Genomic DNA, 18,809 nt, shown 5'->3' with positions numbered 1-18,809 from the left:
AGCCTGTGCGCCAAAAGCGCACTGGACTTGTTTGCAAATTCAAAGGTTCTCTGCTTCAACTTGGTTTGCATATATTCTATGTCTATCATTTGCAACTGTGCCAGCGCCCCCCGCACCTCCTTGAGTTCCTCTCCCAACTTCTTAGTGGGTTGTCTTTTATGCTGTTTCTCCAGGAGCCCAAGGCGTGTTCGCAGCTCCAAGGATTTTCGCCCCTTTCTCTTTTTTTCCGCGCTCCCCATTTGATGAAAACACCTTTCACCACACTTTCATGGCATCCCATAAGGACCCATCCGATACTTCACCATTATCATTAAACAGATAAAATTCCTCTATTGCCCTCCTGACATCCTCTCTCACCCCTTTATCTCCCAATAAAGTTTCATTGAGTTTCCAACCCCCTCCCTTCTTTCTGCCTTCTAACCCTTGGAGCCTGATCCATACGGGAGCATGGTCAGAGACCTGGCAAGTCTCTATCTCTGCCGCTTCTAACAGATGCCAGCTATTGCGATGAATCCAAATACTATCTAATCCGATAGTTTTACAGGATACCTTCTGGAATGGATGGTACCATAGTAAGATAACCCTGGTGTCACCCTATGAGATAGGGTGACGAGGGGAATGTTAATATGTGTCCCAGCCGCATAAGAAAAATGTGTATAATCTCTTTGTGTCCCATGCAGCAATCTCCACCCATCTACCACTTCACACTCCTTCAAAAATGACAACAATGCCTTGCGCCTCCCACCCCACCTCGTCCTCTGGAATGATCCAAATCTGCATCTGGGGCAATGTTAAAATCACCTCCTATTATCACTTGACCTTTGATGAAACTATGAAGCTCTCCCTTCAACAAATCGAAAAACTGTTTCTGACCTTCATTTGGTGCATAGATGTTAATAATTGTAATTTCTTCACCCTGTAGACGCCCCCTTACTCCCAAACAGCGACCGCTCGAATTGCGAAATTCCTCCTGTATGTGCAGCCCACAGGTGTGTCGCACCATAATAGCCACCCCTCCAACCCTTCTAGGGTCCCGTCCATGGTGTGTCAGTACTTCCCGATAAGACCTATGCCGCAACAAATGCACATCCCTTGGTCTCAGATGCGTCTCTTGCAACATTACCACCTCCCATTGCAGCCTATTCAGTTCTTTAAACACTCGGCAATGTTTCCCCTGATGGTTCAACCCATTTACATTCCACGACCCCACTTCTAAGCCTCCCCTCCCCCCTCCCTTTACTGATCCTTTAATAAAAGGGCCAGCCAGTGTAGGAAATTGTACGTACTAATCCAGAGCTTTGGTCAAAAATAGCCTTGTAAAACTAACTCCTCTCCCCACATCTTCTAATACATTTACATACCCATCAACCCCCCTTATCCCCATCTTTACCCTGCCCCACTCAAATCCAAATTTCCCACCCAACCTGCCCCCTCCTCCCACCAACAACCTTAAACATAACTTTCAGTCTTAGTCCGCTTCCCGGACAGCTATCAAACAAATTGGAGGCTTCCATTATTGTACTGCTAGTAACTCCTTTGTAACAGCTCAGATCCTCTGCATCCACCACTCCGACCACCACTCAGCACAGTCTCCTCACCATCCGCCTCTGGGTCTGATAAGCATCCGTGTCACTTAGCAGCATTGCAGCCTCATCCACATGACCAAGGAAAGAACACAAATAGCAAAAAAGTTATTGTTTTTTCAGGAGTTGGTTTATCCACCCCTCTCTAGACCTCCGCGGAACCCCTTTCCACGGTGAGGTGAACAGGGGTCCAAAGGAGTGCCTTCGGACACGGAGGTGTAGGGGGGGTGACAGAAGGCACAGTTCAAATCTAATTCCCATGACCACAACTTTCTGTCTTCTAGGATCTAGGTGAATCTTTGGCCATTTATGTTCCCACATAAAGTCTACATGAGTGAAAGATAATTTACTGATGTGTATAGTATTTATGTGAGGCAGTTTAAAGAGAATGAAGAGATTGAAACTGAGACTGGAGAAGTTTAGTGATAGAGATAGTCTTTATTCTCACCAAATGAATCTGCCAGCTGTTGCACACATCAGTCAAATTCTGGGTTCAACGGACCGTAGCTTCGCCTCCTGGGAGCGTTGGGGAAAGAATCCGATTTTAACTCAGATTCACAGTCCTTATATAGTATTTGCAGTCCATACAACTCAATGGAGAAAGACTTTTTTTCTAATGTTTTTTTCATCTATGAATCATACTTAACCGCAGGTCAGGTGCCCACCTGCCCCTCCTTTCTGATATTACTTAATAACGTCAATTTCCAGACTTGTAAACATCTTTCCTAATAGAGAGAGATCAGTTTCTTTGTATCTTGTGACTCTGGGAGCCATTTTAACTACAACAGACTCCATGTTCTGAACCAAACTTTTTAGGATCTTAGCCATTAATTCCTTGATCTTGGCTTTTGCACTGCTTTTGAATGTCACACTAAATTCTAATAAGGCTTATCAAGCAGCCCTGCTTCTGCAGGTGCTCAGCAACAAGGCCATCATCGGATTTTTAGGCCTAGTCAGTGCTTTTCAGCAGTTTAAGCTATATAACTCGGCCCACCACTATTCCAGTGAATGGGTCTCAAGCTGAGACACATATTAACATTCCCCTCTTCACCCTATCTCATAGGGTGACACCAGGGTTATCTTACTATGGTACCATCCATTCCAGAAGGTATCCTGTAAAACTATCGGATTAGAGAGTCTAATTGAAAACTGGTATGGCCAAGATTTTGGAATTCAGGTCACAACATAGACACTGTTTCTGTTATTCTAACCCTTCTTGGGGCTTACCCATATCTGCGATTAAGTAACATACTATGATTACAAAGATAATATCTTTCAACCTATTAATATGCAGGTTAAATCTTACTTTTACATATGTATGTATATATATTGCTAACAATCATTAATTCTTTGGTTATATACTGATTATATGCTAAGTATACGTTTGCATTTATTACATAGTCATATTGATTATTGATCACATCATTTTATAAAGCCTTACATCATTATATTGCATCCCTGTGTGCTCTTAATCGATTATACAGTTGCAGACACCTCTACAGTGTCTCTAACATTTGCATAGCGATTGGTCCATCTCATAGGGAGATAGTCCAATGTATTGTCTCCTGTGGTATTGGGAAGGAGATTTTCGTACAGGACATATTGTCCTGTAGCTGCTTTCTTGGTTATGGCCGTTTCAATTAAGCGTTCTACTAAGCCTCTAGCACACGGGATTATGCAGCATCCTACTAATACAAAAATTGCAACCACTATGATTATGGTGGTGGCTGCAGAGATGATAAATGTCTTCCATTTACCAAATGCTTTATCCATCCAACCAGTCCAGGATGTATCAACACCCGAGTTCTCAGCCAATTCCTTTGACAGTGAGGTAAGGCCTTTCAAAGCTCTGGTAATTGACCCATCTGGTGCAGTGTTGTTGGGGATAAAGGTGCAACACTGTGTACCTATTTTGCGACATATGCCGCCGTCTGCCGCAAGCATTTGGTCAAGCACTAATCGATTTTCAAGCGTCATTCTGCTAGTGGCATCTAACTGCGCTGCAATTCCTTGAACCGCATCTCTAGTATAATTCACAAATCTCTGCTGGTTGTAATATATGTAGTTAATCCAATCTACGTTCTTGTTGATGGTCGACCACCAAAAGAAGGCAGATTCGAATCCTGCAGCAATCTGATTTCTAGCTTTGAACTCATCAGGGACCCCTCTTGGAACTCCAATTGCATCTATATAGACCCGATCATCAAAAGATCCAGGCATTGCATGTCTCTTCACTCATGAGGAAGAGCTGCTATGAGGAGGAATCAAAGATGCTATAATGATTGGAATTACCAATTTGACTAGGGCACATCTTCCTGTCCAACTTCTGTGAAGTGTATGGTGGATGGTGTGGGTTCCACAATACCACCATACATTGGCTCTAGCCTGTTAAAAGTCTGTGAGGTTCAGACCTCGCAGAGCCCCTTTTCCTAGGGTGGTACTGCAATTGGTCAAATTTCCCAGAAACCGTGGGTTTTTAACTGCATATCGGTCCAGACATGTATGATACCTTGTGGCAGGGTCTGGAATTCTGAATGCGGGTGGTACCCTCAGCCGAGGGGGCAAGTAGGGGTGATGTTTGTCAAGATGTTGACAAGACTGATTAATTTCTTCTTTTACCTGCAATAGCTCTAACGTACACGAAAAACCATCTGGATCATTGTAAAGATCGAAAGGAAAAGGGACTACTGTAGGTTCTGCCCTTGCATGGGCGCAAAAATAACAGTTAGAAACATTCAGACTCGCTGTAGTATAGTGGGCCCATTCGAGCCACAGATTTGTATCCCCAAACCCAGTTTCTAGTGCAATTAAATCTTTGGAGTTATTAATCGGTACAACTTGATAGGGAATCTTTACTTCTGGGATCTTGGTTGGCATTAAAGGGTTTCTTGCAGGTTGGGGAGGGGGAATAATCTGAAATATGCCCATAGGATCCCTGCCTGTGGTATCTATTCCTAAGGAATAGGTTCTGTACGTAACAGCAGTTACTCCTCTGAAAGTGATAGCCACTTGATTGCACTTGGTCATTGGACAATTAGTAAGCACTCGTGGTTTCATAATAGAAATACTCTTTTTGAGTTCTGGAATCTCTTTACCTGAATAGGGAACCCATGTACCTGTGTACCACCATACTTCTGCCCAACTTCCACATGTGGAAAAGGGACACAGGTATATCTCAAAAGCTGACAGATATTGCTGCACAGCAGTGGCGTAGCCAGACCTGAGATTTTGGGTGGGCCCAGAGCTAATATGGGTGGGCACGCACTGTCTAAATAAGTTTGAGTAGCGTCTCTTGGGATCCTACAAAATAATGCCTTAGAATTCACTTGATGCCCAACAGCTGCCCTGCATCAGTATAACCACATACATACTTAATGGAAAAATTTATATTTTTAAATATAATTACATTATCCCACAATCTCTCCACTGCAAAATGCTATACACAAACTTGTGCAAAAACACACTCATATCCTTACTAAACCATAACAGCACTAATTCCAAGGACAGGACGAGCTACAACCTTATGCTTGAAAAGGCAGAACTGTAATTACACTAGGCTCTTAAACACCAATACACTACCTCGTGAAAAAAAAAAGCAAAACAAAAAGGGCTGCAAATACTACACGCTAGCAGAATACTGCACCTTGATCACACATGAAAAACACATGACACAACAGACATGACACAAGGAACTAGAAATCAAAAAATATGAAGGCAAAATACTGAACTGGAAAGTTAACTCAAGAAGTCTGACTCAGCATGCAGCAATACCAGAAAAATTGAAACTTACATGCAAAATATCACAGATGTACATTTCCAAAAGCTGACATATTCCAATTAATAAATTCTGAATAAAATACTTTTTTCTACCTTTGTTGTCTGATCTATTTGCTTTGGTCCCAGTGTCTTCTGTTTCATGCAGTGTCTTCTTTCCATCTGATATTTTTTCTCTCACCATGTCCACCATCCTCCTGTGTCCTATGTGTCCTGTCTACCATCTGTAGCCCTGTCCCTAACCTTAATCGAGTTTCAGTATCTGCCCTCAACGTGTTCCAAACCAGCCCTTAAACTCAGCAGTTTCCCCTTGATCCATATCCAGCATTTCTCCTTACTCCCCTCCATCCATGTGCTTCTACTTCCTCTGTCTTCCCTCCCCTCCATCCTTGTCCAACATTTTTCCTTCTCTTCCCTGCCCTCCACTCCATCCATGTCCAGCATTTCTCCTCTCTTCCCTCCCCTCCATCCATGTGCATCTCCTCCCTGACTTCTTTCCCTTCCCTCCATCCATCCAGCAACTCTCCATTCTCCCCTGCTCTCTCCTCCATCCACCCATATCCAGCAAATGTCCTCTGTCCCCTGCATTCATCCATCCATGTTCAACAATTCTCCTCTCTCCTCTGCCCTCCCCTCCCCTCCATCCATCCATACCCAGCAAATTTCCTCTCTCCCCTTTCCCCTCCATCCATCCATGTCCAGCAATTCTCCTCCTTCCCCTGCCCTCTGCTCCGTCCAGCAATTCTCCTCTCTCCTCTGCCCTCCCCTCCATCCATCCATCTCCAGCCAATTTCCTCTCTCCCCTTTTCCCTCCATCTAGCCATGTCCAGCAATTCTCCTCCTTCCCCTGCCCTCCGTTCCGTCCATCAACTCTCCATTCTCCCCTGCCCTCTCCTCCATCCAACCATACCCAGCAAATTTCCTCTCTCCCCTTTTCCCTCCATCCATCCATGTCCAGGAATTCTCCTCCTTCCCCTGCCCTCTGCTCCATCCAGCAACTCTCCATTCTCCCCTGCCCTCTCCTCCATCCATCCATCTCCAGCCATAAGTACATAAGTACATAAGTACATAAGTAGTGCCATACTGGGAAAGACCAAAGGTCCATCTAGCCCAGCATCCTGTCACCGACAGTGGCCAATCCAGGTCAAGGGCACCTGGCACGCTCCCCAAACGTAAAAACATTCCAGACAAGTTATACCTAAAAATGCGGAATTTTTCCAAGTCCATTTAATAGCGGTCTATGGACTTGTCCTTTAGGAATCTATCTAACCCCTTTTTAAACTCCGTCAAGCTAACCGCCCGTACCACGTTCTCCGGCAATGAATTCCAGAGTCTAATTACACGTTGGGTGAAGAAAAATTTTCTCCGATTCGTTTTAAATTTACCACACTGTAGCTTCAACTCATGCCCTCTAGTCCTAGTATTTTTAGATAGCGTGAACAGTCGCTTCACATCCACCCGATCCATTCCACTCATTATTTTATACACTTCTATCATATCTCCCTCAGCCGTCTCTTCTCCAAGCTGAAAAGCCCTAGCCTTCTCAGCCTCTCTTCATAGGAAAGTCGTCCCATCCCCACTATCATTTTCGTCGCCCTTCGCTGTACCTTTTCCAATTCTACTATATCTTTTTTGAGATACGGAGACCAGTACTGAACACAATACTCCAGGTGCGGTCGCACCATGGAGCGATACAACGGCATTATAACATCCGCACACCTGGACTCCATACCCTTCCTAATAACACCCAACATTCTATTCGCTTTCCTAGCCGCAGCAGCACACTGAGCAGAAGGTTTCAGCGTATCATCGACGACGACACCCAGATCCCTTTCTTGATCCGTAACTCCTAACGCGGAACCTTGCAAGACGTAGCTATAATTCGGGTTCCTCTTACCCACATGCATCACTTTGCACTTGTCAACATTGAACTTCATCTGCCACTTGCACGCCCATTCTCCCAGTCTCGCAAGGTCCTCCTGTAATCGTTCACATTCCTCCTGCGACTTGACGACCCTGAATAATTTTGTGTCATCGGCGAATTTAATTACCTCACTAGTTATTCCCATCTCTAGGTCATTTATAAATACATTAAAAAGCAACGGACCCAGCACAGACCCCTGCGGGACCCCACTAACTACCCTCCTCCACTGAGAATACTGGCCACGCAATCCTACTCTCTGCTTCCTATCTTTCAACCAGTTCTTAATCCATAATAATACCCTACCTCCGATTCCATGACTCTGCAATTTCTTCAGGAGTCTTTCGTGCGGCACTTTGTCAAACGCCTTCTGAAAATCCAGATATACAATATCAACCGGCTCCCCATTGTCCACATGTTTGCTTACCCCCTCAAAAAAATGCATTAGATTGGTGAGGCAAGACTTCCCTTCACTAAATCCGTGCTGACTTTGTCTCATCAGTCCATGTTTTTGTATATGCTCTGCAATTTTATTCTTAATAATAGCCTCCACCATCTTGCCTCTCTCCCCTTTTCCCTCCATCTAGCCATGTCCAGCAATTCTCTTCCTTCCCCTTCCCCTGCCCTCCGCTCCGTCCAGCAACTCTCCATTCTCCCCTGCCTTCTCCTCCATCCATCTCCAGCAAATTTCCTCTCTGCCTTGCCCCCTCCATCAATCCCTGTTGTCTGGCAATTCTCATCTCTCCCCTGCCCATCCTGTTTATTTCAATCCCCTTCCCCATTCTATCTGGCATCTCCCCTGCCCCCCCCCTCAAAAGAACGACAACGTGGATGCAGCAGGTTTGCTTGCCCTGTGTTTTGAGCGAACGGCGATGGCTGCGCGGAGGAGTGGAAAGCAAATCGCTTCTTTCTGGCTGGCTCACTTCCTCTCCCGAAGTTGCAGCGTAAAAGCAACAAGCAGCGAGCCAGTCTCGACTCCGTCCTTCGTTTCCTGCCCTCTCTCTGTGCCATCCCGCCTTCCTCTGATGTCATTTCCTTTCAGGCGGGCGGGACACTGAGAGGGCAGGAAGCGAAGGACGCGGAGTCGAGACTGGCTCGCTACTTGCTGCTTTTACGTCCGCTGGCCGCTGCGGGCAAAAAAACGAAGTCGTCATCGTCGTCGTGGTAGGTGAGGGTCCCAAAAGACTGGGCGGGCCCAGGCCGAGATTGGGTGGGCCTGGGCCCACCCAGGCCCACCCGTAGCTACGCCCCTGCTGCACAGGATGTTCACCACACGCAGTGTAAGCACACACATCGAGGGTTATTGTAATCGTCTTCTTAGTTGTAGCTAATGTTATTTTGTTATTAGGCATCATTTTCTGAATTAAACTTTCTAGTGCCTGCATTCCTTGTACAATGGGCATGGTGAACACACATAGTAGGAGGACTAGGCACATCATGTTGGCAGTTTTCATGATTAAATACCATATCAGGACTGTAAGAATGGCAATTGATGGGTAATGAATAATGTGAGTAACAAAATTAGTCCTAGGGTTTTAGCAAGAGCTGCAATTACAACAATCACTATTCCAAAATACACCAAGAACTGATATATCATTAGGTGTTACTTGTGTGAGGTGGATAAATTCTAGTAGCTCCTGTTTCGGTGGGACTACCTGTTTCAAAAAGGCTAAATACCTCCAAAGCTCTTGATCCTACCTCTCTAATGAATAGAAAGGGTATCTGATCAGTGTTAAGCACACCGTATGTGATTAACCAGAAATCTACTACCTCACGAGTTTCTGGTCTCACTAGGGGCACTTCAGTCTGTTCTACTTGTAAACCTAAACTTCCTCCAAACAATGCAAGGGTATGAATGACAGTCCGACTGGGGCCAATAGTCCAACTTTCAAGTAAGAGTTCACACAGTGTATGATACCGGGTAAAGGGATCCCAACTGGGATCGTCCTATGGAGCTGGGTCCCAGTGGGGATATCTTAACCCTCGAGGATCTGAAAAGTGATTCGGGGGTTCAGGAATTACTGAATCCCAGAAGTCGGAAGGTGACAATGGTGGGAATTCAAGGGAAGGTACTGTTTGTGGCGGTGAATGCTGGTTATCTATTCTTCTGTGGGACATATATTTATATGTCACGGGTGTAAACGGACTGCGGCAAATGAACCCTTGCCGTCTGGTGAGATGCAATACTTCTCAAGGAGTCTGTTCCCGACTTTTCTAACGAAAAGCCAAGGCAACCAATCTGTTCAATAAAGCTTATAAGTGACAATCCAAAAGATAACTTCTTCACCTGTATGAGGTCTAATGAATGGGAGAGTACCTCGTGCTACCTTTACTGTTACTGCGTTGTGAAGTATCGAGGCGAGATGTTGTACAACTCTGGCGGGGCCAGGACCGGAGGCGTGTAATAGGGGCTCACACAACAAATGATATCTGTAATTGGGATCCCAAAGAATACAATCGTCGGGCGCTAGATCCCAATATCCAGCAACACTATGCAGGGGGTCAATCTGGCTCATATGGGGGCCTGTTACACTTAATAGGAGCGTGTGGTAGGAAGGGAAAGTTCAATTAGTTTGCTACAATGTCCAGGTTAAGTGGGAAGCCTTCTGAAGGAGATGAAACGGCGATGCGGTCTGGGTGGGCATGTATGTGAATCGGTAGCTGGGACTTTCCAATACCTCCACACTCTTGCCAGTCCTCATACACGAAACTTCCAAAAAGACTTTTCCAGCCCAACAAAGTAAACCAGAGTCACCCAGGCAATTGTGTGGTCTGCTACAATGTTCACTTTAGGACGCCTGTTTATCCTTACTCTTTCCTCTCCCGACCACCACTTGCCAGGCAGAATCCCGTCTCGGTTCAGCTGAGGTCCGCTGATCCGGGCCCTGCTCCGGAACTTCTGTACATCCCAGGGCCCGCAATGCCGACCACGCTTCCTCCGGTGTTATGACTTTGCGTGATTTCCCATCCAGTGAGATCCAAACTGCAAAGGGAAACAACCATCTATATTTGATCCCTTTAGAGCGCATAAACCTAGTGACCTCCTTAAATGTTCCGCGTTTCAACAATGTCGTGCGGGCCAGGTCTTGAAAAACCTCGATTTTATAGTTTTTCCAAGTAATTTCCTTACTCTCTCTGGCCTGTCGCAAGATCTGCTCCTTTATAGGAAAGTCCAAAAAGCACACAACCACATCTCGAGGTTGGGAGTCCCTGCGTGGACCCAGCGCTCTATGTGCCCGTTGTATCCAGATCTCAGGGGGGTGAGCTTCTGAGCCAAGCCTCAAAATATGCTGACAAAGTTCTTTAATTACTGCTTCACAGTTAGCAAAAATATCAAGCTCAGGGATACCTTTGAATCTGAGGTTATTACGTCGTGACCTATTTTCTAGGTCTTCAACCTGGTCCCTGAGCTGATTCAATTCCCTCTGGTCTTCAGCCGCCTTCCGCCGCATTGAGTCCACCTCTGACTGCAGGGCCACCATCCCCTCTTCCACCTCGCCCACTCGGGACCCCAACTCGTGAATCTCTGCTCTTATATCTTTAAGGGCATTCTGAATATCCGATCTGATTCCTGCAAAGTCTGTTCTTAACTCCTGCAGCAACTCCGCGACATCAGAATGCAGCATGCTAGCAGCCTCTGCCTTCTCTTATCCCCGTACCGCTGGTTCCTGCGAGGTGCGGGCCGCTGCCATCTTGGATCCTCTCAGCTCCGGACCCGCTTTCCCTTCTCTCTCTTTTTCGCGACATTCTGGCGTATACCGATATTGCTCCAATGTTTTTTTAGGTGGCATAACTCGGTGGGACGCCCTCCTGCTCTCCCAATCCGTCGCACGTCGTGAGGGTAAGTTTTTTGGCACCACTGTTTATCAGCCCCAGCAGAGCTCTTCAATTAAACCGCCACCTTGGATCGTGACGTCATTTCCCTCTCTCACCCTAAGTTCTTGCCAGAGGTGGTGTCGGAGTTCCATCTTAACCAGTCAATTGTCTTGCCAACATTCTTTCCCCGTCCTCATACCCGCCCTGCTGAACGTCAGTTGCACACATTGGACTGCAAGCATCGGCCTTCTATCTGAAGCGGACAAGCCCACACAGACAGTCCACCCAATTGTTTGTTTCTTTTGACCCCAATAGAAGGGGAGTGGCTGTTGGGAAACACACCATCTGAAATTGGCTAGCAGATTGCATTTCCTTCACTTATGTTAAAGCTGGGCTGACTCTTGAGGGCCATGTCACGGCTCATAGTGTTCGAGCCATGGCAGCGTCAGTGGCCCACTTGAAGTCAGCCACTATTGAAGAGATTGCAAGGCTGCGACATGGTCATCAGTCCACACATTCACATCTCATTACTGCCTACAGCAGGATACCCGACGCGACAGTCGGTTCGGGCAGTCAGTGCTGCAGAATCTGTTTGGGGTTTAGAATCCAACTCCACCCCCCTAGGCCCATTTTTATTCTGTTCCAGGCTGCACTCTCAGTTAGTTGTTTCTGTTTAGGTCAATCTCAGTCATGTCCTCGCCGTTGCGAGGCCCAATTGACCAATGTTTGTTGTTTTGAGTGAGCCTGGGGGCTAGGGATACCCCAATCGTGAGAACAAGCAGCTTGCTTGTCCTCGGAGAAAGCGAGGTTACTAACCTGTAGCAGGTATTCTCCGAGGACAGCAGGCTGATTGTTCTCACAAATCCGCCCTCCTCCCCTTTGGAGTTGTGTCTTCCCTTATCTTTTGCTTTTCACTGGACTGGGGAGCACGTTCGCTATATGAGTGGCAAGACGGTCGCGCATGCGCGATTCGCACAGGACACACGAGAGCTAGCAAACTTCTGTTGCTAGGAAGATCTTCCGATCCTGGGGCTGCCGTGGACGTCACCCAATCGTGAGAACAATCAGCCTGCTGTCCTCAGAGAATACCTGCTACAGGTTAGTAACCTCGCTTTTTGCCAACCTCTGTGCCAGCCTCAAATGTTATACCCAGCTCCCTGACAGCATTATGCAAGACCCTGAAGCAGTTTTTTAATGGGCGCAGTGCACTTCAGGCAGGCAGACCCAGGTCCATCCCCCCCCCTACCTGTTACACTTGTGGTGCTAAGAGTTGAGCCCTCCAAACCCCCCCAAAACCCACTGTACGCACATGTAGGTGCCCCCCTTCACCCATAAGGGATATGGTAATGGTGTAGAGTTGTGGTGAGTGGGTTTGGGGGGATTTGGGGGGCTCAGCACCCAAGGTAAGGGAGCTATGCACCTGGGAGCTATTTGTGTATTTTTAAAACATTTTTAGAAGTGCCCCCTAGGGTACCCGGTTGGTGTCCTGGCATGTCAGGGGGACCAGTGCACTACAAATGCTGGCTCCTCTCATGACCAAATGCCTTGGATTTCGCCGGGTTTGAGATGGCCGGGTCCGGTTTCCATTATGGCTGAAAATCGTAGCTGGCCATCTTACCTAAACCCGGCAATCCGCCGGCGATCCTATTCTATACCCAGCGAGCGATTTGGCCGGCGCCAAGCGTATTTCAAAAATATGCTTGGCTCCGCCCACATGGTGTCGGGCCCGAAGATAGCCGGCCATCAATTTCGCCGGCGCCATTCGATTATTCCCCTCTATGCCATTCAATATCATACACTCTCAGGGGTGCTTCATCCTGAAATATTTTACAGTGTCCCCCCATAATCTAATTCTATTAATTTGACAACAATATCTTTACTTCATTCACAGTACTCCTTTGCTTTACTTTTGGCATCTGCCATTTCTGTTCGTAACTGATTGAACATGATTCTTATAATACCAAGATCATTCAAATCCTTACAATTTTCATAGTGTTTACTATTAGTCTGAGGCAGCATTGAGATAACAGTTGCAATACACTCCTTTAAATCATCTGCTTCTTTTTCCTCTTTAACACTGGCGTCATGCTTAATATACAGACCTCGTCAGTATAGCTGGGGGGTGTATTAGGCACTGCCAAGGGAAGAAGGGGAAGAAACCCCAGGGTATTATTCTTATCCTTTTGACGTATGGACATAGTTAACTGTTGTATTGTGTCCTCAAGTTTTCTAACTTTTGTGCCAGTTTCAGATCTACACTGAGATCTGATTCTCTCTTCTGATTCTGTGCTGTCTCTTGCCACCAGCAGAGAATCTGCCAGTCATAATTTTTCCTATCCTTAGCATGACACTCCAATTGTAATTGGGTAGCCAGATAAGACAGTTTCTCCACTGAGAAAGTCCCAGTAAGGGGAAACTGCAGTCTTTGAAGACCGGCAGTAATATGGTGCCACCTAGGGATAGGAACGAGAGCTGCACTACCATGACTTTTGAACATAACACTAATTGGTCCACCCTTAGTGGTAGCTTGCTTAATAATATCCTGCAGAACTTCCGTATCATTAGATGTCTTAGAACAAAGAGACCCCATAATAATAAAGTATAGTGATATTACCTGAGTCTTCTTCCATTGATGTCTCCTGGGGAATTAGAATACGATCACGGTACCAGCTGAAAGCGTGTAGGGTTAGGTTGATCTTTATATGCCATCCCCCATCAGGGAACCTATCAGTTCTTTATCCTAGATTCCCCTGAAGAGGTCAAGTGAAATGGAAATAAAGCACATACACAAAATATATATAAAATAAAAGCAAAGGCCAATGTGGAGTGAACTTCTGAGTCTCTTGAAATGTAGGGATTCTACAGGGCTGGATCAGAGATACACTTCAGCCCTCTTCTTTTTATTGGTAAGCAATCAATGCCACATCATTAACCAATCACATGTTATCAGCATCATATGGAAAACATTACTCATTAATCATTACCTTTCTCATGAAATTTCAACATAATCATGGCAAATTGTTGTAATATCAGAATATGTCAGCAGTTGTCCTTCTAGCATATTAGTAATAATCTGACCTATATTTTATTTTTTTTTAATTCATTGTCAAGTGTCTAGTCAGGCAATGGATCTTAAATCACTTAATGCTGACAAATCTATGATTTCCCAAAGCAAACTGTAATTAAATTTACTGATCAGGGACACGGGTTCATGTTCTTTATCATTCTGCTAACCTCAGAAATATGTGTTATGTCTAGCATCGATCTCAAGTTATTTCAACATTAGCTCAATGTTCAGTAAATTATTATCATTTTAGTTGCTGTAAGCAGAATCATCAAGCTACAAGCTTTTTGTTTCCTCTGATTTAATTGTTATATTAAATTCCTGGGCAGCTCTTCATAATCATTTTCAACCTGGACCCAGGGGTCCAGACCATCACTTGATAGATTACAATGGTTAGGGATTGGGGGAATGGTGTTTATATGGTTCTCTTTTTTTTTACTGGGTTGGAGTTTCTCGGTTTCTCTGGGTGAAGAGCTATCTCACTGTAAGCTTTTGGATTGTAGAGTCCCACAGGGTTCTTCTCTATCAAATCTGCATCTATCTGAGCCCATTGCTATCATTAATTCAAAGTTTTTCTACCGTTAGTGGATACTCTTACATTGATGATTTATTGTTAGTAACTCGTGTTTCTTCTGTTTCCATAGACATGAGTATGCTCACGTCCTGTTTGTCCTCAGTTTCTCAGTGACTGATTGACCATTGGTTGACACTTAATATATCTAAAACTACAGCTTGCTGGTTTACAGAGTATAGAGAATGTCTGAATGTGTCTCCTGTTTTTAGAGGTTACCAAGTTTTAAATGTCTTGGTGTGAGTTTTGATGCCATACTTGTATTTGAGTACCAGATATCAGTAGTAATGAAAAAAGAGATTCTTTGTTTTGTGCAAATTGCATGCGATACATAATTTTTCTGATGAATCTTTTTTATATTTTAATCCATGCTAGATTAATGCCTATGCTCAATTATGGAAATGTTCTGGCTGATATTCAGCCGGTGGTGGTCAGCGTTCTTTTTTTTAATGCTAACCGTCACTGGCTTAATTAGCCTCAAATATTCAGTGCTGGGCCATGTCCGTGCAACGGCACTGAATATTGGGAGATAATTCTGGTGCGGTTGGCCTCAGGAGCTTATGTGGATCCTGGCTGATTTCCAGCCAGGATCCGCATAGTGCAGTTATGCAGGCCCCAGCTGAATATCGGCTGGGGTTTAATTTCTCGGTGTTACCAATCCCCCTCCCAGCCCATGAGACTCAAAATCCTCCTCCCCCCTCGTAATGCCCTCTCACCCCCACCCTAGTCCAGATAGCGCCCCCCCTGGGCTGACCTGACAGCCCTGGTGCTCCTAGTAGGGGTGACAGGGGCAGGATCAAAGCCCACTCACTCCTGTCCCTGGTGGCTGCCTTTGGAAAATGGCTGTTGCAACTTCTCACAACAGCTCGTGGTACTTGTGTAGTACCACAAGGCTGTGTGAGAGGTCACAGCAGCCATTTTCCAGTGACAGCTGGAAGGGTCAGGTGCAAGTGGGCTTTGCTGTTGCCTCTATCAATCCCACTAGGACCACCATGGCTATCAGGAATGCCTGGGGGGACCTATCGACTAGGGTGGGGATGGGGGAAAGTTCCGGTAGAGATAAGGATTTTGAATCTTCTGGGCTGGGGGAGGGGGTAGGAAGAAGGGAGCTTGGGGGGGGGTGGGCGGAAGGGGGATCAGCAGCACTTAGAAATTAAAATCCAGTTATGCAGGTCCCAGACAATATTCAGTGCCAGGGGCCCACATAGCTAGCTGGGTAAATTTAGTCCTCTTAGCTATGCTGGTCCTGGTACTGAATATTGCTGGCATCTATATAACCCCCGGCTCCTTCCCAATGCCCCTGACCTGCTCACTTTTCTTGGATGGTCTGTGATGATATTCAGTAGCACTGTGGTAAAGTGCTGCTGAATATCACCACTTAGGTGGTGATAAGCAATCTAGCCAAGCAAGAGAGGCTTGTGCCCGGTTAAATTGCTTTGAATATTGGCTGGGTTGTTCTTGTAGGTCTACCAAAGATGAGTTTGAAGAGACACAAACAGTAAAGAACACTGCTATTTGCCTCTTGGGGAGGGCTCATAAGTTTGACCATTTGACCCCTCTCTATTTCCATTACCACTAGCTTCCAATTTGGTTCCGCTATAAAAATACACTGTTGATATTACTCATATGGCACTTTATGATGGCTCCCCTTCATCACTGGTGATGCTTCTGGCGCCTTATACCCCTGAAAGAACTTTATGATTGGCCACTGAGTTCAAGTTGGTGGTTCCTGCATTGTTAAAAGTCAAGAAAGCATTCACTAGTTTGGGTGCCCTCTTTTTATTTAGCTCCAACCTTGTGGAATAAACTCCTGACGACCCTGCAGACTGAGGAGTCTGCAAAGAGGCGGACTGAGGAGTCTTCAAAGAGGTTCGGGAGGCTGTTTATGGCAGCTTTTGGAGTCCCACACCCCCACCTTGTGCAAATGGGTGTGGACTGAATTTCCCGGGTTACTTAGAACGCTGTTTACTGCTTTTGTATGAATCTGCCTGGGTGCGCTTTCATATAATGCTGTGGTGTTCCTTTCCAACTTGTTTTTATTTATATTGTAGACACTTTGTTCTTACCTGAGGTTAAGCAGTATAGCAAATAAAATAAACTGTAACTTTATGTGCCACTTTGTGTGACATGTGACATCTTGTCACCCATGCCATGCATACCCAAAAGAGAACCACACTATGTGCTTTCCTCTGTTAGACTAAAAACACATATCTGCATTATCACAGATTTTCTGTGAATGCATGCTGAGGTCTATATTATTTGGTATCACTGGCTGGAATGCATATCTGGTCTGATAATGCCACAGATAGGGTATCACAGATGAGTAGAAGATTTGAGACAGCTGTGTGGGTGCAGTACAAGAGTGGCTGAGAAATAGACATCATAAGCTACTTTTTTTTTTTTGCAGTGTGGTATAGCACAGGTGAAGACTGCAATGTCTATGTGTCTGATATCTGTCTCTTGCTATACACACAGGTGAGCCCCAGACAAGCACTTCACAGATGGATTTGGTGGCATGGGTCTCAATCATAGGGCCAGGAGTTGGAGGCTCCAGAAGAGGGGACTGGACGCATGAGTGCTGAGACAGCTGACCCACCACAGTCCCAGGCCTTGGAAGCTACAGAGCAGCAGCAGGTGACTGAGCATCAACCTGCTGTTTTTGCAGTTGGAGCTAACTTTTCACAGCCACCTTCACCCCTGTTCCCCATCCATAAGGCAAAGGATGTGGATGGGGAATAGGAAGATGGTGAAAAACAAAGGAGGAAGCAGAGGAACATGTTGGGCTTCACCAGGCAGCTGACCACAGATGTTGCCACCATGAAGGACAACATGATCCTGCAGACTGAATATCTGCAGAGGCAGGCATATTTGCTGAAGACTATGGCACACTACAGTGAACGACAGGTCCACTTTCAAAACCTACAATATAGCTAGTCTCTATTGCTGACTCCCTACAGCAGATCTGTGCCATCAGCAGGCCAGCTGCAGCTAAATCCTGCTGCTACACCTGAGCCTGATGTTAGCCAGCAGGTGGTTCTGAGCAGGAACAGGAAAGGGAGTTGGAGGAGAATAAAGGCCGCACAACCTCTGACCATGTACCTCTGTGCAGAAGTGCACAGGCAATGAAAAGGAATTTGAGGGGGGGAGAAGATGTAATGGGGGTTGGAAGAGAGGGCAATGATTGGGGGTTGGTGGAGGTGAACTTCACTTTTCTTTTTTATTATCATTTACTAGTATAAAAGGCCCGTTTCTGACACAAATGAAACAGGTGCTAACAAGGTTTTCCTCAGAGTGTGTATGTTTGAGAGAGTGTGGTGAGAGTGACTGTGTGAGAGAGAGAGAATGAATGTGTGAATGTGTGTGTGTGTGTGTATGTGACAGAGAGAGAGAGTAAGTGTGGGTACGAGTGTGTCTATGAGAGAGAGTGTGTGTGTGAGAGAGAGAATGTGTTTGAGACAGATAGAGTGTGAAAGTATGTGTGCGATACAGACTGTCTGTGAGACCGAGTGTATGAGATCGAGAGATTGTTTGAGAGTGACTGTGTGACAGATAGAGAGTGAATGTGATATAGTGTGAGACATTGAGTGTGTGAGAGACAGTGTGTGAGACTGAGAGAGAGGAAGACACTGACTGTGAGAGAGAGAGTGTGTGTGTGACAAAGATACCTCCCCCCCTCTCTCTGGTCTCAGGACCCCTCCCCCTTTCCCCCTTCCCTCTCTGGTCTCAGGACCCCTCCCTCTCCTCCCCTCTCCCCCCTCTCAGGTCTCTGGACCTCCTCCACTCTGCTCATGACCCCCTTCCCCCCTCCCCCTCTCAGGACGCCCTCCCCCTCTCTGGTCTCAGCACCCCCTCCCAATGTGTCCCCTCTTTCTTTCTGCAGCCTCTCACCGCAGGCAGCCATCAGGCTTTGGCTGTCTGCTCTGCAGCCACTCCTCTCACCTTTCATGTCACTGCGCTCCTCCGGGGTCTGCTCCAGGGGCAGTGATGTGAGAGGAGCGGCTGCAGAGCCGACAGCCAATGCCTGATGGCTGCCTGCGGTGCCGCGTTTGTTTTTTTAAAGCATTTTTGTTGCTTTAATTA

At 46.0% G+C, this 18,809-nt stretch overlaps 1 protein-coding gene across 1 annotated transcript in view; it reads left to right on the top strand.

The window, feature by feature from the left end:
- Positions 1–17,338, top strand: part of BRAF (B-Raf proto-oncogene, serine/threonine kinase) — a 1,688,602-nt gene extending 1,671,264 nt beyond the window's left edge. Inside the window, exon 17 of the mRNA XM_030216338.1 lies at positions 17,205–17,338. Within this exon, the coding sequence (XP_030072198.1) occupies positions 17,205–17,311 (107 nt within the window). The 3' untranslated portion in view covers positions 17,312–17,338. The remainder of the gene's footprint in view (positions 1–17,204) is intronic.
- Positions 17,339–18,809: the final 1,471 nt, after the last annotated feature.

The sequence above is a fragment of the Microcaecilia unicolor genome, chromosome 10 (genome assembly GCF_901765095.1).
Source record: "Microcaecilia unicolor chromosome 10, aMicUni1.1, whole genome shotgun sequence".
Taxonomy (NCBI): domain Eukaryota; kingdom Metazoa; phylum Chordata; class Amphibia; order Gymnophiona; family Siphonopidae; genus Microcaecilia; species Microcaecilia unicolor.
The sequence above is the reverse complement of the archived record's forward strand: the minus strand, read 5'-3'. Positions and strand labels throughout refer to the sequence as shown.